The sequence below is a fragment of the Heloderma suspectum genome, chromosome 2 (genome assembly GCF_057233095.1).
Source record: "Heloderma suspectum isolate Gila_16-S chromosome 2, 16-S_ref, whole genome shotgun sequence".
Taxonomy (NCBI): Eukaryota; Metazoa; Chordata; class Lepidosauria; order Squamata; family Helodermatidae; genus Heloderma; species Heloderma suspectum.
In genome coordinates this window covers 138,386,667-138,408,121 of record NC_139459.1, presented here as the reverse complement: position 1 = coordinate 138,408,121, position 21,455 = coordinate 138,386,667, and the positions used below count along the sequence as shown (strand labels likewise).

Here is a 21,455-nt window from a genome sequence, read left to right as displayed (position 1 = left end):
AAGTCAGGACTTTCAGCTGTAATTCAAGGGGGTTGACAAAAGTGGGGCACTAACCATTCAGGAAGGACAGCCAGTGGCATACACACACACCCATCGTTGGTGGCTCATAAGTAATGGAACGAATGGCTGACAAGCAGCTGCATGGCCAGGTGGGGCCTGTTTCCTGGGTACCCCATGACCAAGCAAGCAGATAAAAGGCCTGGAGGTGGTTCTGAGTGTTACATTTGCATTTGGTAGCTGTTCACTGGAACCCCCAACATGAGGTCCAAAGAGGTGTCCATGCCAGTGAAGGAGGCCATCATTAGGCTGAGGAAACAAAATAAACCCATCATAGAGATAGTAAAAACAGTGGGAGTGGCCAACACAACCGTTTGGAACATCCTGAAAAAGAAGGAATGAACTGGCAAGCTCAGCAACAGCAAAAGGCCTGGAAGACCACGGAAGACAACTAAAGTGGATGACCGCAGAATTCTGCTCATGGTGAAGAGGAACCCTTTCACAACACCTAGCCAGGTCAAGAACACTCTTGCGGGGGTAGGCATGTCATTGTCAACATCTACAGTCAAGAGGCAGCTTTATGAATGTAAATACAGAGGCTTCACAACAAGGTGCAAACCACTGGTAACACTCAAGAACAGACAGGCCAGATTAGCCTTTGCCAGCAAACACCTAAAAAAGCCTGCCCAGTTCTGGAATAAGATTCTTTGGACTGATGAAACCAAGATTAACTTGTACCAGAATGACGGGAAAAGTATGGAGAAGGAAAGGAACAGCTCATGATCCAAAGCATACCACATCATCTGTCAAACATGGTGGAGGCAGTGTTATGGAATGGGCATGTATGGCTGCCAATGGAGCCAGGTCACTGGTGTTTACTGATGACCTGACTGCTGATAAAAGCAGCAGGATGAATTCTGAAGTGTATAGGGCTATACTTTCTGCTCAGATTCAGCCAAATGCTGCCAAATTGACAGGATGCCGCTTCATATTGCAGATGGATAATGACCAAAAACATACAGCAAAAGCTACCCCAGAGTTTCTCCAGGCAAAGAAGTGGGATGTCCTTCAATGGCCAAGTCAGTCACCTGATCTCAACCCCATAGAGCATGCTTTTCACTTACTGAAGACAAGACTGAAGGCAGAAAGACCCACAAACAAGCAGCAGCTGAAGGCATCTGCAGTAAAGGCCTGGCTTAGCATCTTGAGGGAAGAAACTCAGCATTTGGTCGTGTCCATGGGTTCGAGACTTCAGGCAGTCATTGACTGCAAAGGATTTTCATCCAGGTATTAAAGGCGATCTTTAAGTTTGAAATGATGTTGGTTTGTTCCATTACTTATGAGGCACCAATGATGGGTGTGTGTGTATGCCACTGGTTGTACTTCCTGAATGGGTAGTGCTCCACTTTTGTCAAATGCCTTGAATGAAAGTCCTGACTTCGCTCCCATCTGGGTGTGTTTCCTTTCAACTTCAATGTGGTGGTGTACAGAGGCCAACTGCCAAAACAGTTATCCTTGCTCCAATATTTCTGGCTCTGACTGTAGGTGGTAGCTAAGGATCATACATACATACATACATACGTATATATATATATATATATATATATATATATATATATATATATAATCCCCCCCTCCCACACACACACACATAGGCGGATGCCCAGGACTCTTTAGAGAGAAGATTCTCCAGCCTGGCAGCTCTTTCTGAACTTGCATGAGGCCACGTGACTGCGCCCTCTCCTATAGGCATTCAGGAAGGGCTCCCAGGCTGCAGAAGCTCTGCAAAGCAAGAACAAATGGGTTTTGTAGACCTTTAAAATTCAGTTCTTCCTTGCAGAACATAGAGCAAGCAAGGTAAGAGTTTTTTCTAAAGCTCCAAAAGTCCCATTTGTTCTTGTCTGCAAATTGCAACAGCCTCAGACTCTTTGCCATGCTTCTGCAGCCTGGGAAATCTTACTGAATGTCTATTGGAGAGGGTGAGGTCACAAGGCCTCATGGGAGTTCAAGAAGTGCTGCTGGGCTGGAGAAGACTCACTGTAAAGAATCTTGAGCTAGGGGAGTTTTTCAAGTAAAAAAAGGAAAAAAAGATGATCCTTCAGCCACCTCCCAAACTTAAAAAGGTTATGTGGAAACCCTGTCCCTAGGGAGAAAATTCTCTGAAATTGTCCCCCTCCCTGTGAAAGAGGCAGAAAAAACAACGCCTCTTTTGCAGGGAGAGAAAAATATCCCGAAAACAGGGGGCAGGATTCGGCACAGCACTAAAGATAACTTTTTATGTTATGATCACAAGATATTCCAAGGGCATTTCATATGCTACATTTATGCTACTTAAAGGTTGTTTTAAGTGTACACTGAAAAATATAAAATGCAAATGTAACAAATATGTTTGCAAACACACACACGCTGCTGTAATCGTCAGGGAGGTAGAACTGGCTGCAGTTCCCTCTGGTGTGTACACATTGTAGGAAACCTGGGTTTGCCTCTGCATAATGTGTGAAATGACCCTTGAATAGAACCACTGAAAGGAGAATATGACCAAATGCAGACTTTTTTTTGTAAGCAATGCAAAACAAAACTGCCCATGGGAGAAGTGTGTTGGAAATTGTCAATGCAGACAAAAGCGCCTCTGATCCCTTTAGCAAACCATCAACTTCTGCAAACAAACTTCTTCCGAAGATGAAGGCTTCTGCTTCCTTCCTCAGCTGCTCCCACTCTAAAGTTTCAGTTTAACTTACATTTGTTTTTCCAGTGGGATAGTTGGATCCACTCTCTCCCCCAGGATTCCACAGAATTCAGGGCTACCATGCTTGATGGGTTTGAAACCTCCCCCTGGTGCCCGAAGCTGTCGACGCCGATCACTTGAAGATGGTGAAGGTGAAGATTGCCTCATTTCTCCCCCATTGAACTGGGCTGAAAAAAAATGTTCAGGCAAAGCAATTACCTCCAAATCAGCAAACACCTGCATAATTTAACATAATGGTGAATAGAATGCCTTAATTCTAAACCCATGTTAATTTTTTAACGTGAGGGAGGTAATCCCCCACAATGCACCCTCATACTTACACATGTCAATGAAAGTGAAATATTATTTTAAAGACATAATTGCAGCACTGCAATACATATAATGAAGACTGCCTTATATTTTTTGCTGAAGCTTTTAATGGCATCGTTTTGTAGACAGTAATAAATAAAATTGTAGAAACAACTTCAGTTCCTCACAAGATCTGTAGTTTTGAGCAGTTCATGTGCCTCAGTTTCCCCTTTCTGTGGTATGGGTTGCTGGCTGTTGGGGATTTAAAAGACTGCTCAACCTCTTGCTCCTTGGTTCTGCCCCACCAGCCTCAGTGGGCACCAGCCACCTCTGTGTTTGCGATGTAGATGTGGACATCTGGATGGGGTCGAGACTATGGCCCCACTTGTGTGCTGAGATAAGAAACTTTTTGAACTCCCCAAAAGGGCTTATGTGTGTACATGCGTTATCTGTCACCATCTGCAGGAGTCAAAGCTGGGACGGTTTTCGGCGGTAGTATACTTGTGCTACAAACAGTCCTGAAAAACAACAACCCAGCTTTAAAGCAGACTAAGGGCATATCTACACCACAGCTTTAAACTAGTTTAAAAGTCATTCCCCATGAAACCATGGGAACTTTAGATCTTCAACAGAAGAATTCTCAGCAGACTTCACTTCTTAGGGATTCTTTGGGGGAAGCCATGACAAGTTCAACTGGTAAAAAACAGACATATGTGTGTATTATAAACATGGCCTTAAAGCAGTGCTTTCCAACCTTTTGACATCTAAGGCACACTTACTTTCTGACTTAAAATTGGAGGCAACCTTACACCTAAAATGGTTTGCTTTTAATGTAAATGAGGAGCCCATTCTCTGCATGAGTCCTGGGTCTGCCTCTGGAAAGAATTGTGCCCCAAGCAGTTAACTCATGAAAAAAATGCAGCATGCACCCTCTTCTGATATCTCTGCATCAGAAGTGATTGAATTTTCAAATCACGTCTGATGGAGAGGGACAGAAGAATTATCTACCCCATCCAAGAAAAAGGCAAGGCCAGGACAATGGATTGTGCAAAGGTAGCAGAGAACCTCCTCTAGGGATGGGTGCTTTAGGCTCAAATAAGCCTTTAATTTGTTTATTTCTTATGGCATGCCAACAGTTCTATCACAGCCCTGTACTGGGCCCTACCATTAGGCAGAGTGAGATGCCTCAGATGGCGAATGCACCGTGGGGGGGGGGCAGCCAGTGTCCCATAACCATTTCTCCTGAGCTCCTCTGTGGCTGTTCCTCCTGAGCCCCTCTGCCCTGCTGTTCCTATTCTCCTAAGTCACTGGTAGCAATGCTTGCTTGTTGCTGGCCTGGCCTGTGTGGGTGTCTAGTTGCCTTCTCTGAGCACATCACTGACAGTGCCACTGGGAAAGGTTCAGACCAAGGAAGCAGCCAGAGAGGCAGCTGGCCCAGGCCACACACTCCAGCAGGCACCACACATGTCCATGCTTTGTCTGCTGATGTGGTGCATGCTGCTAGACTGCATCGTTTCTTTGAGTGGGCACCAACCAGATGCTAGGCAGCGCAGTGAGTGAGTGGCAGAGAGGTGCTGGAGGATACAGTAGCCTACTCTGCACCTCCTGCTGTTCTCAGGTGCACTGTAGGTCACTGTCCCATTGCCAGTATTGATGTCAGATTCAACTGTCGGTCCAGTTGGCTTCTGAACATGGAATCTGTGTGTGGGGGTGGAGGGGGTGGGGGAAGTGGGCTAATCTAAATAAATAAGTATGTATGTAAGTAAGTAAGGGTGGGTGGGTGGGTGGCTCATCTAGTTGTTCACCTCAGGCAACAAAATGTCTTGGGTCAGCCTTGTAGAGTGCCCCACACAGAGTTTGGGAATTATTGCCTTAGAGTCAAAAAATGCAACACAATTGAATAGCTTAGGGATACACAATGAAGAAGGCACACGATTCCAACAGCAATTTAATTTTTTCCCCTCTCAGTAAGACCATGGATGGGATTGCAATGCTTGTTTTTTAAAAAAAAGACATGCAGTGTCTCACTCAGAATTAATCATAACACATTTGGAGTACCAGTCTATAACTAATCCAAGATAAGAGATTTTTTAGCTTTCTAACTTGGGACTCTGGCTGAAGCAAATGGGAACTGGCAGGGTTCAGTAGCTCATAACACGTGCAGGTCAAGTTGACATTTAGCGCCCACACCCAAAATGCCAATACTAGCTTCTACTTGTGTGTGTGTATAAACATGAACCCCGATTCAGTCTTTTCAGAAGTCCAGAGCAAACAAAAAAGTTCTAAGCAGTACCCAGATACTTAAGCTTTCCAGCCAGAGACAGTACATGCAAGAACATTTTTTTTAATGCTAGCTCCACACCTTGCTTTGAAAAGAAGAGGAAGTATTTGAGGACACCATTTCTACATACCTTAGTGCAAATCAGAGTAGCATCATTGGTGCAGGTATATAGACATAGCACCCACAGCCTCTGCACACCATTTTCTCTAATGATTGTGAGGATGAAGCTGACCTTAGGCAGTCTCTAATACCTCTACCAAACAAACTGGAGACTGGAAGACTTTATTAGAGTTTCCATTTCTCATCATTCCCATCAGGTCACAAATGGGTTGGGGAAAGTGAGAAGATGGGAGGACAGGGTTGATGTATGCAGCTCCTTGCTTTAAGCGGTGTCTCTCATTCCAGACCATCAGAACCCTTAAGCACCATAACATGTAATCTGAGACAGAATGGGAGTTCTCTAGAGTGTCTTGTATTTTTGCATTTTGGATCTGGAAACCTCTAAGGCTAAGGATGCAATCCTATGCAGATTTAGACAGAAAAGGTCCTACGAGTCCCAGCATGCCCCAGCCCTAAGACTCTTAACCTGCCCTAAGGGTGGTGTGAGAGGGTGTGGACTCCAGCAGCAATATACAGCCATTGCTGGAAGAAGACATGCAGCCATTGGGGATTCAGTCCTCACTGCTGCAGTGTGCGTGCTCTTCCTCTGCTCCTTCCCCAGAGCAGAGGCCCAGTCATGCCAGCAGCGCTATGGCGGCAAACATGTGGGAATGAGGTCCCCAAGTGGGAACTTGGCAAGCAGCAGCTGAAGGAGGATGCTGCTCAATTCCTGCCTCAGAGCGGCCAGGCGGGCTCCGTTACCTCCTCCTTTTCCCCTCCTCCAATCAATCTGCCTGTCTTGAAAGGAGAGATGTCCCAACCCTTTTTAGTCATTCTAATTTTAGCAGTTCCTTCTTTTTATTTCTTTTTGTGTTTTGGATTTTGTTTGTTTTAAATGAGTTTAAGCCACTTTGGGGGTTCAAATGGGCTGAAACGCAGAGTAAAAAAATATTTCGACAACTAAATAAACCTGATGATTAAAAGGAGACAGAGCGTAGGGCAGCTCTCCAAATGTTTTGTGGGGAGAAGAAGGGACCCTCCCTCCAAGCACACATGAATACCAGAGGATGGTTAAGGGTGAGATAAGGAATGCCCCAATGCCTCAGCAAATGGTAAGTTAAAAAACACACACTAGGCCTATCTTAAGAGTGGGGCTGGGGGAAATTATTTTCAGCATAGACTCATCAGTAACTGGATACAAGACCGATAATTGATAAGAAGATTCTAAATCTATAAGATTCTGTAAGATTCTTTTGGATAAGAAGACTAAACTCTTTCTTGTATCTGTACAGACTTCTTTTCAGTCACTTTATCATCTGTGAAACTATAGAACAGAGAAAAGTATTCCTAAGAATTTATATTGCTTCCTGGCAAAAACAGTAGATATATTTGAGAGAGAAAAGACAAAAACATCTCAATTTCTTTTAGGAAGCTAGACAGCCTCCTACACATTCATTAAACTATGCAAGTCTGAGAGTTTCTTTATTGAATTGGCTCCTTAGTTTTTAGGAGATTGTAACAGGAAGATTAAAAAAAATGTTAAAGGAACCAGTTCTGCTAGTATTTTATGAATCTTCATGGAATTGTATCCAAGTAAGGTTTGCTGTGTACAAGAGTACCAGGTATAAATCATAATAAAGACAACCCTAATATAATACTATTTCAGGAAAAAAAAACACCTTGAAAATGGAATGTGAAAAGTACATGCAACCGGGAATTGGAATCACACTGATTCTGTCTCTGTCCACCTCAAAAATAAAGGGCTTGAAGCCATTGGTTCTTTTTTGGTTATCAATAAAGAACTTTGCACGCCCCACACAGATCCATTATAACCAATGAATGCTTCAATTTTATCTTCAGTGCGTCATGGGCTGCAGCCATTTTCACTGCAGCTACGGAGAAGTTTCCACATTCACAATATAAAAACACAGTAAGGCACAGGCTCCTATTTCTTCCACACTACATTTAGTTAAGGTATTTTTATTCAGTTAAGCAAAGTAATATGAGGATAATGAAATTAAGTTTAAAACATTGATTTCCAGCAAGTGGGCTCCATGATTAGTAACACAGGTTTTTTCCCCCTAGTTTTGACCTGTTCATTTTTTTGGGAAGAGATGGTGAAAAATAATAGGAGATAGAAGGCAAAAACTGGCTAGAGGGAGAGAGACTTAGACTTAGTGTAGATATAATACTTAACCATGATTTGTTTCCTTAACTCTGGTTAAGATCCTAAATGCTCAGTGAAATGATGTTGGCCAAGCTAAACCCCATCCCACAGGCTGTCTATACGGACATGTCTGTGAGACCTGCTTGTCACCTTGCAATCAGAAAGGCTGAAGAGGTGGGACTAACTGACTTGGTTCAAATGTAATGCCAATTCATGGGTTGTTTAACCCATGAATTAGCAGGGCCACACTGGAGCAAGCAAGTGCTCATGCTGCCTCTCGCATGCTTGCCACTTCAGCTTTGCATTTGCTTTCATCAACAATCTAGGAACTGGAATGCAGCTGGGTTATTCATGAAAGTGGATGCAAAGTGGAAGTGGTGAGGGAAGGGAGGCAGTGCACTTACTCACTCTGGTGCAGCCCCGCCATTTCATGGGTTAAAAAAAACCATGGGTCGTTATGTGTGAACTGGGCGACTTTAGCTAAATCATGATTTGCTTGGTGCAGACACAACCTTTAATAAGGTTTAATACAATCCATGGTTTGCAATCCACTTCAACGCATAGTTTTACATCCTGATTTGCTGCTCATCCTTAAACCATAGTTAAGATAAGTCTGCATCATTCCATTGGTAGAGTACCATTGGTAGAGGCATTCAGAGCACCGTCTGGTCCAGTTTTATTGGATGAGTTTCAGTTATTGAGGCCTGAGGATGCGGACAAGGTGCTTGGCCAAGTCCGATTGACCATTTGTGTGCATGCCCCTTGATGGCTTATTAAATCAAACAAGGAGGGGATGTCCGGCTGGGTCCAGGAGGTTGTAAATTCCTCCTCGAGAGAGGGGGTGATGCTGGCTGCTTTAAAAGAAGCGGTAATCAGACCGCTCCTGAAAAAGCCTAACCTGGGCCCAGAGGATGTTAACAATTATAGGCCAGTGGCCAACATCCCCTTCCTGAGCAAGGTGCTTGAGCAGGTGGTTGCAGGACAGCTCCAGGCACTCTTGAAAGAAATGGATTATCTTGATCCATTTCAATCGGGCTTCAGGCCTGGTTTTGGAATGGAAACTGTCTTGGTTGCCCTGTGGGATGACCTCTGCCAGAAGAGGGACAGGAGGAGTGTGACCCTGTTGATTCTCCTGGACCTCTCAGTGGCTTTTGATACCATTGACCATGGTATCCTTCTGGGTAGGTTGTCTGGGTTGGGAGTTGGAGGCACTGCATTGCAGTGGTTCCGCTCTTACTTGGATGGCCGATTCCAGAAGGTGGTGCTGGGGGATTATTGCTCTGAGCCATGGCAATTATGCCATGAGGTTCCACAGGGCTCTATTTTATCCCCCATGCTGTTTAACATCTACATGAAACTGCTGGGGGAGGTTAACTGGAGGTGTGGGCTGAGGTGCCATCAATATGTGGATGACACCCAGCTCTACCTCTCTTTTTCATCAAACCCAAGTGAGGCAGTGGCTGTTCTGAATCAGTGCCTGGGCATGGTAATGGACCGGATAAGGAAAAATAAACTGAAACTCAATCCAGACAAGACAGAGGTACTGTTACTGGGTGGTTTGTCTGCCTGGCTAGGTGATATTCAACCTGTTCTGGAGGGGGTTGCACTCCCCCTAAAGGATCACGTTTGTAGTTTGGGGGTGCTCTTGGATCCAGAACTGTCACTTGAGGCACAGGTGAACTCAGTGGCACAGAGCACTTTTTATCAGCTTAGGCTGGTATACCAACTACGCCCTTATCTGGACAGAGATAGCCTAGCTACAGTTATCCATGCTCTGATAACTTCTCGTCTGGATTACTACAATGTGTTATACATAGGGCTGCCTTTGAAAACCGTCTGGAAACTTCAGCTGGTCCAAAACAGGGCAGCGAGATTGTTAACAGGGACTGGCCAGCGAGCTCATATTACGCCAGTACTTTTCCAGCTGCACTGGCTGCCAGTCCCTTTCCGGGCCCGATTCAAAGTGCTGGTATTAACATTCAAAGCCCTTAACGGCTTGGGGCCAGGTTATCTGAAGGATCGCCTCCTCCCATATGTGCCTGCCCGGACATTAAGATCATCCTCAGCGGCCCTTCTCCGTGAGCCTCTGCCAGAAGCGGGTGGATACTAAGAGGAGGGCTTTTTCTGCTGTGGCATCCCGGCTGTGGAATGAGCTCCCTAGTGAGGTTGGCCTGGCACCTACACTGTATTCTTTCCGGCGCCAGGTGAAGACCTTTTTATTTTCCCAGGCATTTTAGCATTTTAACTTTCTAGACCTTTAGCTTTGCTGTTTTAAATCTATAAATCCCTGCATTGCTGCTAGGTCTTATTCTGGTTGTATTGTTATACTGTGGTTTTAATGTTCTATATATTTTATATTGTTTTATTGTGTGTTCTTTGGTTTTAATTTTTGTGAACCACCCAGAGAGCTTCAGCTATTGGGCGGCACAGAAATGAAATAAATACATAAATAAATAAAGTCAGGAAAAAATACATATACAGTGAATAATTAGACATGGAAGGCACCTTGCAGTATGAGCCCAGTATGGGGGCAAAGGTAAATCCCCTGTCTAAGATGTTTGAAGATGAGTGGGGTAAAAAAAAAATCATCTATCACTATCAGCACAAAAACTTGTAAGGCTCATTTACAACACCAGCCCAAATATAGTAGGGAAAAGAAGGGCTGCTTCACAAAATATACTTTTCCTACATGGATACTACAATTTTTGTGACCACTTAGAGAGCTCCAGCTATTGGGCAGTATAGAAATGAAATAAATAAAGTAGGAAAACTGTGCATTTATCTTAATGTACAACAGAATACATGCAGGTCTACTTCCAGTGTGTGCATGTAGAAAAGAGAAATGTGTTTGTCATAACATTATAGTTTTCTAACATGGGTGCAGTACCCATGTAGGAAGTCTTGTCTGAGGTTGCCCTTAAATGGAGCTGCATGAAAGGTATAATTACAGAAATAATTCATGTAAATTAAAATGTTCAGAAGCTCACAGAATCATAATTGAGAAGCAAAGGTGTTGGAAAAAATTAACCAATCCAAAAGGTTCAGAAAATTTAATTATGTTTCACATATTTATTCTGTAAAATAGCAATACTTTTAACATTGTCAATCTTTGTGAGAGACACGTACATAATCCTTTAAAAGAATATTTGTGTTAGACAAATCACACAACCAAACACTACTGATGGAACCTAATTCATTTACAACAGCCTTCAAGTAATTAAAAGCTGCTGCAAGCAATTATTTAACATGAGAAGTCGAACAGGAAACCCTGCTAATGGTGTGCATCACATGTTTAACAGTGCGATCTATGTGTGTCTACTCTGAAATAAGTCCCACTGAGTTCAATATGACTTTCTCCCAGGTAAGTGTCCATAGATTACAGCCTAAATTACAAAAACTGACTTAAAGCTTACCAAGGGGAGTTTTAACAACATAATTTTTACTAAAGAGTTCTGTTCATTTATTATGGAGAAAATCCAAAGCATTTTTTCTAAAACATTTGATAATCAAGGCACACTTTTTCTGGATTAAAATTGGAGGTACATTCTACTCTTACACTACAAAAAGTTTATTTTTTAGAGTGCTCAAGAGCTGTGTTTCTACATGAGTCATTGTTCTGAGTGTGCCTCCTAATTGGAAGGAGGCAAGCCAAAAGCAGTGACTCATGCAGAAATGCAACAGGAAGCCTCCTCTTAGGCCGGTAGTTCTGCTGTGCTTGCAATGAGAGTGACTGAATGCTCTAATCATGCCCAATACAGACCTGGGACAGAATGACCTCTCTCCAGTGGAGGCCGATTGGACACAGGCAAGGGAAGACCTGGAAATCATGTAGAGATGTAGCAGGCAGCCTCCTCCAGGTGAATGTATGTTGAACTTATAGGACACCATTTAATTAAAATATCCACTGTGGCACACCAACAGTTCTCTTGTAGCCCACTAGCCTACCCTGGCCAGTGCACAGATAGGGAATTACTGGTTCAGAATATGAAAGGCTTCATAAGGCACCTAATTTGGTACCGTTTCAATAGGAAAAATTGGTGTGTTTTTCAGAAATGAAATAACCCCTAACCATATCTAAAAACAGAAATCAAAATATATCCAATCAGCATTTTTCATTTTTCTAAACAATATAAGAAATAAACCAACCATCCAACCATCCATGAGACTGCTTAAGAACCTCACATAAGCCACTCAGAGCATTACTGAAAGAAGAATGGGATATAAGTATAATAAATACAATTTTTAAAAAATAAAATGCAAGCAATTTATTTATCCATTTGAGAATCTGGAGTCTGGTTCTGAAGCAATATAAAAATGTATTTCCATTTTGAGAACACCACTTCACTGAGGCAAAGACCTGTTCTGGCCTACCCTAGTTAAGAGCTAAAATAAATGCTTATTGACTTTTCTTTTTTGTTCTAACCGATCCACTGCAGGAAAGGGATATGGAGTCAAAAGGGTGAGAAGCTATAATATACTTTCTACTCTGTTCTTAGGAAAGGAATTAGTGAATAGGTAGGGAGTTTTTTATACACCCACACTATAAAATATACACACATATGCACACACATTTTCTCCACTAATCACAGCTACAAATGCTTCTACTGACATTCTCTCTCGTTTATGAAAAGTCTTTTCTAGAGTTTGCTCTGATGTTTGGGAGCCTAATACAACTGTTAAAGTTCTTTATATAAACATATGATGCAAGGGATTTAATCTTGGACTTCTGCATACAACATGTGAGCTCTACCACACAGCTATAAAGCCTCCTTAAAGGGAGTACCAAGTTGCTTTAAAAGAATGTTTACTTCAGTGCTGTTTTTATGAGACAAAAATATTTATCCTGAACCATTTTAGTCCAACATAAACTGACCATCATCTCTAAAAGTGGTCACCAACTTTTTTTTTGGCATGGGTGCCACAGGTCCAGTCCAGAACTATCATCCTATTGTCCACTACAGTACATATGCGGCTCTCCCTCCCCAATGACTTGTGTTTGATCTTCCTCCCCCTTTGCAATCAACAGAACAGAGGCAAGTAGTTCAAGCTATGGTGCCTTTATTATGCTAAAAGGAAGCCTTTCCACAATGCAGATTCATGGAAGCTCTCAAACTGCCCAGCCTCTAAACAACTCTTCTAATATCTCTAATAGGGAAGAAAATCTGAAGGATAGTGAAGACAGTTTGTGACAGTTAGCCCATGGACATGGATGTCAAACCTGCCTAACTGTGGTCGCCCTCCCTTAGGGTGCCTCCCTTCTACATCGGCTTCTAAGAGTGGCTATCCTGGCAGAGTGTCTCAGCCCTCTCCCTAATTCTGCCACTTTGACTTGTGACGCACTCTGGCATCTCTCAAGTCATGCCCTGCCCCCTCGGAAACTTGGGTTCCCACAGTGGGCAGCTGAGGTGGCAACTCGGCTTGGGCCATGTTTGTCAAATCCTTCGGAAGATTCTCTCCCAATGCCTGGGGGCTCTAGGGGAGGTTCTTCCCCCCACTCTCTGATCTAGCTGATCTAGTTCTGATTCAGAATTGGAGTCCTCAGAAATCCCAATGGGCCTGGGCTCAACCCTGACGCCTTGTGTGCTTTTGTCTCTAGTCTACTGGGCTGGGGATAGGGATGTGTGATGGTGGAAATCCCATTCCATTTACACCTCACTGGATTCTGCAGTGTTTCTGTTCTGGTAAGCAGCAGCGGACAGTACTGGAATCCCTCCCCCCTCATTCTGGAGATATTTTGTGCATTTTTCGGGTTCCACCATCCGTGCAAATTACAATTTGCACATTTATGTTTTAATTTGGGGATCTTGAAATATGTGCAAATGGTGTTCTAATTTTTCTAAAAAAACTTTTATTGGCAATCCTGCTCAAGTGCCCACGTTCTGCCCACAGAGGTCTATTCCCCTCTTGTCAATATCCTTGTCAGTTTCATTCTTTCCACACACTATTTCATTTAGCCCAGCAGAGCCATATTCTGTACTTGTGAAGATCCAACCGCCATCCCCCAGCCAATTTTTTGTGTGTGCAAATTGGTACCATTAAAAAACCCCAGAATCTGGCTTTACTCATTATAGATCGAGCTGATGTCAGTGGAAGGAAACAGAACAAAATCCACAGGTCCAATCCGGAAAAATCCGCCAAGTTTTCATCCCCCAGAAAGAATTCTCATACATCCTTAGCTGGCTGGGTAGGAGTCAGTGGGTGCAGTGCTAGAGAGGCAGGGAGGAATGCGCATCTGACTGTGACCTATAGCTGGTCCCTGGGTCCTAATGTGACATGGGCCACATGTCTTCCTCCCTGTGCTACCTCTGGTACCTATGCCACAGGTTGACCTTTTATTAAAAACTGTAAGAACTAGGAATTATAAACAAGGATGCAGCTCAGAGGCTGAAGGATCTAACACATTTTGTTATTCAATAATATTTTTCAGCACACAAATTTGCCCTCCAGCTGGAGACATTTTGCTATTGCAAAAATCACACATTAAATATTCAGATCGTTTTGGTGTCAGACAGGCAACTGAGCCACTGTTTTAGTTTTCATATACTGCCTCCAAATGAAAGAAAAACATATGCCTAGATTGCACATAATCACCACACCTGTGTGGGAAGCAGCAGCAGCTCAGGCATTTGTCAAATTTGGAAAACAATCCTAACTAATAACTTCAAAGAAGTTTAAACATCTTTACAGTTACGTTTGTAGTGTAGTAAGGCATTAGAACAAGAATTTTAATCACTCCACAGAATAGCAGCAGATCCAAAAAAAAATAAAAATGGTGCCCACTGTGATGAATACATGAGCCAAATGATTTTTTAAAAATGTCTTCCCATGATGAACCCTATAACAAAGTATACATTTTGAAACGCTTCTAAAAGGGTGGGGTGGGGGCTGTCAAAGGAAAATCTCGTCTTGTCTGTCTGTGGAAGATACCCAGTGGGGAAAACTGCTTTCACTGCTAGAGTCCTACTGGTGATTGCCATTTACAGCACAGAAACCTTGCATTTTATAATTTACATTTGTGCTCAAAGTTAATTCAATATATGTAGTAGAATCCAGGGGAAACCTCAATATTTGAAGACTTGATGATGAGGTCAGAGAGGATGGCTGTTGCTTAGATGGGTTAGGGAAAGATAGGCCCAACAGCCCGTGACTGGGTTTGGACGATCGCAGCAGGGGAAGCAACCATAGTGGCTGCTCCCCCTAACCCTGTGTGTGAGACCGCCATTTGCATTGTTCCCTGTGCTGCAGCGCAGGTTGGCATGTCGTCCGAACCCAGTGCATAGTGTGGCAGGGGGCGTCACACCCACCCTACCACCCACAACGTGCAGTAGAGGCTGTAGGGTGAGTATGAAGCCCCTCCCCTGCCATGTGCTGAGTTTGGACAACCTGCACTGCAGTGTAGGGAATAATGTAAATGGTAGTTGTGTGTGCGGCACATGCAAGGGCAGCAGCCACAATGGCTGCTTCCCCTGCTGTGATCATCTGAACACAGCCACTGTCTTGGGCAGATAAAAGGACCTACTCATCATGGCTACAGGAGCAGCAAAAGTCAAATGGGTGCGTAATTCCTGGCATTGTGCAGGGATGCAGGAATTCATTTGGCTGTCTGGCTTGTCTTCCCCTATAACTCTCAGAGTTCGCTTGCAAGAGTAAAGCCCTTCATCTGCTTGTGCAAATGGAATGACAGTCTTTTGTCTGAGAGACTAATGAAAACAAATAATGCTACTACTGAGCAAAGGCGAACAGTCTAGATTAAGATTTTTTTTAAAGCCTTCTGATCTCTCAACAACAAGTAACAACCTCCTCCTGTAGCTGTTGTTCTATCTAATGTATGTGATTAAACCAGGTATTTTGAATCCAAACAGAGGTCTATTCAAGTACATACTGCCAGCTGCAGTAGTTGGATGGAAGCCATTTAAGGTATTTACTCAGTCTTTTTAATATGAAATTGGCTTTAAGAAAAATTAATGAGTGTCAAGTAATAAACCTAACGCCTGCTGCAGATTAGACAGCGGTGAAGAAATGTCCTGTTGGCTTTAGGGATTTATTCTAACATGGAGTTCATTTATTTTTCATGCCAAGTAAGTATTTATAACTTAAATTTTGTCTGACTCAATCGGTTCACACACAATGACAACCCAGGGTTTTCTTTTAAAGCCCTGGGTTGTTGAGAATGAGCCAGTGTGCTACTTCATGTGGCTCAACTGCTCTCGCTTCCAGCTCTGGCTTGTCAGGGGAGAGACAAGCCAGAGTTCCAGGTTTGGATAACAGTATAAACAGCCCAGGGATGGAGCGTCCCTAGCTTGTTTATCTGCTCCCACTGGCTGGAGGAGCCAAGTGGGAGCAATCAAGCAGCAGGGACTTGCGCATTGGTTCCTTCCTGACAATCAGGTTTTAAGTACCCCTGGGTTGTTGTTGTGTGCAAACCAGGCCAGTGGGTCAATTCAGACATCATGCCAAACCATGGTTAAAGAAATTTACCTATGGTTGGTGTGATGCTTGACATACCATGGCTTGTGATCGGCCGGAAAACTAAATTCAGGAACCACAGTTTGAAGTGGGTTTGCAAACCATAGTTTGTAATAATATACATACTAAATGGAGTCTGACATCATATCTAAAGTGACAAGCCATAGTTACAGCTGGTGCGCTCCCTCTGGAAGCTAGAAATTGTATTGCTCAGCGGTTCTATACCATGTCTCGCCTCTCACTGAGCCGATTATTTACTGTTCAGTATATATTCGATGTAATGACACTGCTAATTCAGATTTTCAATTAAGTAAAAAAACCAATAGGAAGTATTAATACAGGGAGAGAAAAAGGCATAAAGTGTGTGTATCATTCTCTCTCTCTCTCTTCACAGTTGCAGTTTCACATTGGATAAAATTTACATTATGGTGTGGAGTAGAACAATTTGTAACACACAGGTTTTCCTCCACTTATTGCAACCTAAATTAAGTATAACATCAAAATACAAACCCTTGCCCAGAAGGCTGCTTAGGGAATTTTGTTGCTGTTGTAACAGACACATTTCACTTGTGCCAGGAATTCAATTAGCGATAAGGAATCATTCCAGCATCCGGTTACACAGTTATGAGTAATCGCAGCATTCATTTTCAGTGAAAGGAAATGGGGTAACAACTCCTAAAGGCTTACCCATAGCTCTGCCCTTGGGTTTCAGCAGCACCCACAACTCTTGTCTTTATCTCCTTCTGCCTCAAACCAGCAGAAAACAGCTTGTTCAAGAAGACAGTTTGTTCCTCATGCCTGCCCCATTGCTTAATGGAGCTTCCGCTGTGAAGTTTTTGTTGTGGGCAAATAAAAAACTGAAATTCAAAAGCAAGGGAGTGATTTAAAGTGGCTCAAAACCCTTTTGGCCATCCCATGACAGAAGCGCATGGAGCAGAAGGGACAGGCTTGCACAGCCTACTGCCACTGCCTCCTTCTTCTCCTCCTCCTCCTCCTCCCACCTGGGCTTCCTTGTTTGCTGCTCTAGGATGGCAGCCAGAGATGAGACATGTTGGACCAAAGCCTTCTGTTCCTCCAAGCAGAGCACTGAGTAGCCCAGGTTCTTGTGTGGAGTTCATCTCTGTTCCTATGAGTGCATAGCCTAGTGGGGAGGGAGCAGCTGGGATGCGAGATGCCCCACTTGGAGTAATAGTGGGCCTCTGCTACGGTATGTGTCTCTTTGTGGGCATCTGACGTAGGCTATTGTGCACATAAACTCACTGGCCCGGTTTGTATGATTACCATGGCTTAAACACGCCATGGGGGCTTGTTTGAGTCATGGCACATGCTGGTGTGTGCCTTGTACCATTTGCCTAATTACCTGCCTGGGCAGAATTTGTTGTCTTGTCCAAACCTGGGCATCATGGCTTGTTGCAGGGGGAAATAATGCTAGAATAACCCATGGCCTGTTGTTGGGTTATTTGAGAGTTGTTTCCCCCTCCAACAAGCCATGCTGCCTGGGTTCGGCCGATACAACAAGCCAAGCCAGGTGGGTAATTAGGCAAACGGTGCCTGGCATGTGCCATGGCTTAAACAAGCCACTGTGGTTTGTTTCAAGCTTTGGTGTTCATGTGAACTGGGCCAATATATTTGATAGTCAACTCCTTTGTATATGCATGTATGCAATGGTGGCACAAAACCTCTCCTGCCCTGCCCTCACTGCACAGAGAGCTGTATCGCATTCCAAAACCTTAAAAGCCAAAGTAACTTCTGCATTGCAGCAGCATCTACGTGACAGGTGCAAACTGCCTGTTTCCTTGGCAAACCTAAGGGCTGCTCTTGAGATTTCATCTAGTGTGCTCTCCTGTTTCAGCTGACATAACAAGAGCCCTCCATTATATCTATGTTTCCTGCCTCGGCTTCTTCTGCCATGAGGCCTCTTAAATGCACTTCAGGACACATCAGATAATGGAGGTCTGAACTGACCAAGCCATTACCACAAGAAACGTGACCAGGAGTTTTTATAGTCTGTTGGAATAGTTGCTGAAATGGCCGGAGAGCAAGATCACCTGCCAACTTGAGCCTGTATGGCTGGCTTATATGCTTGATACTAAACTAGCAAACAAGGTATCCCTCATTTCTGTTGGGATGCTAAACTGGTTCACTTTCAAAAAGCAATAGAGACCTCAGATAAGAGAAAATCAGGATCCACCCTCCAACTGCTGTTATTCGTCAAAAGAACTTCATATTTCATGGAAATTTCAACTAGTGACTGCCAGGATCAACATAGAACAGGAGTCGTATTTTGAAAATATAGAATATCTTGACTCCAGGGAAATATCTGATAAGCAAGGAGTCCCAGCCATAAGTGAATGTGGACGTGTCCTACAAAAATGTTACTTACTGGACTGATCTGTCTCCACCAAAGTAACTGCCCCTGGTATTGTTTCACTCCTGTTTCTATAAACCCATCAGCAATAGCAACAGGTTGATCTTGTTTCCTCCTTTCCTCATGTTTCTAGCCTCTGAGGACTTCACATGTTCAGTTCAAGTGATAACCATGATGCTATCTGCCAATTCACAATGAACCATCACCACCTAACCTAGTTTCCATTACTGGTTAATTGCCTGAAATTTAGAAAGCCAATACTTTGCGATGACCCATCCCATTATTAAATGTTAGGAGGCCTACACAACTTGTGGCCCACCAAGCTAAATGCAGCCCACTGGCTATATATTGTAGTTTGTCAGTGCTTGACAAACATCCTGGTTTTGCATTTCCATATAAGAGCCAATTCTTGGGTACCATCTCTGTTATATTCCAGCATGAACAAGAAGTGGAACTCAAGAACAAGGTCATCCAGACAGGGGTGGGCTTGGTTCTTAATGGCTCCCACTGAATTGTATGGGAAAATAGTAAAACAGCTACAATAAGAACATGCCTTGCTGGATCAGACCAAGGTCCACCTGGTCCAGCCTTCTCCTTCCAAAAGTAGCCAGCTAGATCACTCTGGGAGGCTCACAAGCAATACATGAAAATGACCCTGCATCCAATGTTATTTATCTCCGTCAGGGACTCCAAGACGAGCCAGAAATCTCATGGTCTTGAAGCTGGAATCTAGCCTAATGACTGTGTGTCTTCTCAAGACTCAAAACCTTCTTCAGGCACAAAAGGGAATATAGGTGTGATGGGAAGGCAGTATAGAGCCTCTGGATTGACGAGGCCTGGTATAAATACTAGGGGCTCAACCAACACAGAGCATTTCCTACCTGCTGTTCTTCAGGCTGCACTCCTCAAGCCCACACTTCACCTGGCACCCTCAGGCAGCTGCCAGGGCCCTGGTAAGCCCCACTGGCTCTGATGCCAACACCAGGAAGGCCTGCCCACCCATTCCCCTGGCTACAAGCTTACTAGGTGGTAGCTCTGGTGTCTGGCAAGCTGCCTGCCACGATAAATTACCCAGAATGCTGGAGTACTCACTGTAGCGAAGCTACATTCAGCACTCCAGGGCATTGTGGGAAGTTTAGCATGGCAGGCAGCTGCCCACACCTAGCCAATGTTGTCAGGTATACCCACCGTTGGGAAGGGGGCTCATACCTGCAGCCAGCCCTGCTTCCAGCATCTGACTTTAGGGACCTTATCCTGGACAACACCCATTCCAACATTTGTATTTGGGTACCACTGCTCCATAGCTCTGCTCTGGCCCTAACCACTTCCATCATTTAATATTCAGGGACAAATTGTCCCTGAAAGCTGAGGTTCCATTTAGCTATGTTATCTGACAGCCATAGAAGTTCAATCATAAGTATTTATACTGGAAACCATTAAAATTCCTTTTCTGTGTTTTAAAAATACTTACTGTATCTCCCAGGACACACAAAAAGAGAGCTGTAAAAACTGGCTCCTTACCTGCTAAGGCTGGAATGGTGACCTTGTTCCACTCCCACGGTTGGTCGTATTCATCCGCAGGCCTGTCGTCATCCTGCGGCAACTTGCTCTCTCTCAAGCGCTGACTCACAACACTTTCCGAATCTGACTCCACACCATTGCCTTCAGGTTCATAAGGTGTGTCGTACAGCTGAATGTCTTTCTGCTGGGGCTTCGCACTATCTTGCCTCTGGAATTCTGCCAGAAAGGGAAAATAATTGGGTTAATTTGTCTCCTTACAGCCGTGCGCGCGCGGGCACACACACACACACAGAGGAGAGTCCTACATAATATATTAAGAAGGGGTGGGGCTAGGGGTGAATATGAACATCAAAACAGCAGCAGTTTGGAAACAGTAAGCTGCTAAAAGGTTTCCAAATTTAAATTTCCTCTGGACCAGAAAAAAAAAGACAAGACATTGATAAATGCCTTCAATAACAGTTTACTAGAACACTTGCAACATTGTTTGTTGTTTCTCATTAGTCAGATGGCAATATAAATCAACCAAAATATCAGTGAACATAAAAACAGATAAGAAATGCTGCAACAGTCAAAGCCATAGTTTAGAGAAACCCTGTATAACTTGTGACCCAGCAAGCCTAACACAGCTCACTAGTCATGCATTATGGCAGCCTTCCCCAACCTGGCATGTCCAGATGTGTTGGACTGCAACTCCCATAATTCCCAGCCAGCACGGCCAATGGCCATGCTGGCTGGGGATCATGGGAGTTGCAGTCCAACATATCTGGAAGGCACCAGGTTGGAGAAGGCTGCATTATGGCTTGCAAGATGCTTGACCACTGTCCTGTTTAGGCAGTCCCAGGCCAGCAGTGAAAATGGGAGGTTTAGAGAGTTGCTGGTGTGTTGCCATACATGGCACGTGGGCTGTGCTTGCGTTATAACTTCCTCAGGCCTTCATGAGAGTATTGGTTTAAAAGAGTGCTTGAAAGATCACTATGTCCCCACAAGTATTGTAATGCTTTGCAAAATCTGTGAACAAGGCTGTCTTACATGAAATCCAGCATCTGTGCAAACCTTTTTATACCCAGTCCCTGAAGACTAGCCATCTTAGGCTGTCATAGACCCCGCCCCCTGCAACCGATTCCTTTAATCATTATATTGCCCCTACATTTCTAAAGTTCACATATAAAAATCAGCTCTGGGTGGTCAGTGTTTGCCAAGGCAGTATTTTTGAATGGTGATAGCACACAATAAATACTTCAAATTCCAAAGGGCCTGCATCAAGTTGTCAGTCGCTTGGGCAGTTTCAGACATGAATTTGTAGCTTGTTGCCTTCAAAATCCATAACACACTTTCCAGCAACCTGCTTTAACTCACAAGTTATTTTTAACTCACAGGTTATTTTTTATAGGTTATCAATTAATTCATGCCGGGAGGAAACCTGAATACCCGAGGTGACAGATTGCTGTTACCGGCCTTTTTGCTGGAAATCATGAACATTACACCTACCACTGAGAAGTTTTCAAACTGAGGCAAGTCACTG

At 43.8% G+C, this 21,455-nt stretch overlaps 1 protein-coding gene across 2 annotated transcripts in view; it reads right to left on the bottom strand.

The window, feature by feature from the left end:
- The window catches only part of SHB (SH2 domain containing adaptor protein B), a 161,353-nt gene that overhangs the window by 38,286 nt on the left and 101,612 nt on the right, over window positions 1-21,455 (bottom strand). For both annotated transcript variants that reach the window (XR_014787863.1, XM_084834934.1), the window contains exons 3-4: window positions 19,934-20,149; window positions 2,736-2,910 (exon numbers count right to left, since the gene is read on the bottom strand). Coding sequence is in view for 1 of the 2 variants with exons in the window: in XM_084834934.1 (XP_084691060.1) it covers window positions 2,736-2,910; window positions 19,934-20,149 (391 nt within the window). In the remaining variant the exon portion in view is untranslated. The remainder of the gene's footprint in view (window positions 1-2,735; window positions 2,911-19,933; window positions 20,150-21,455) is intronic.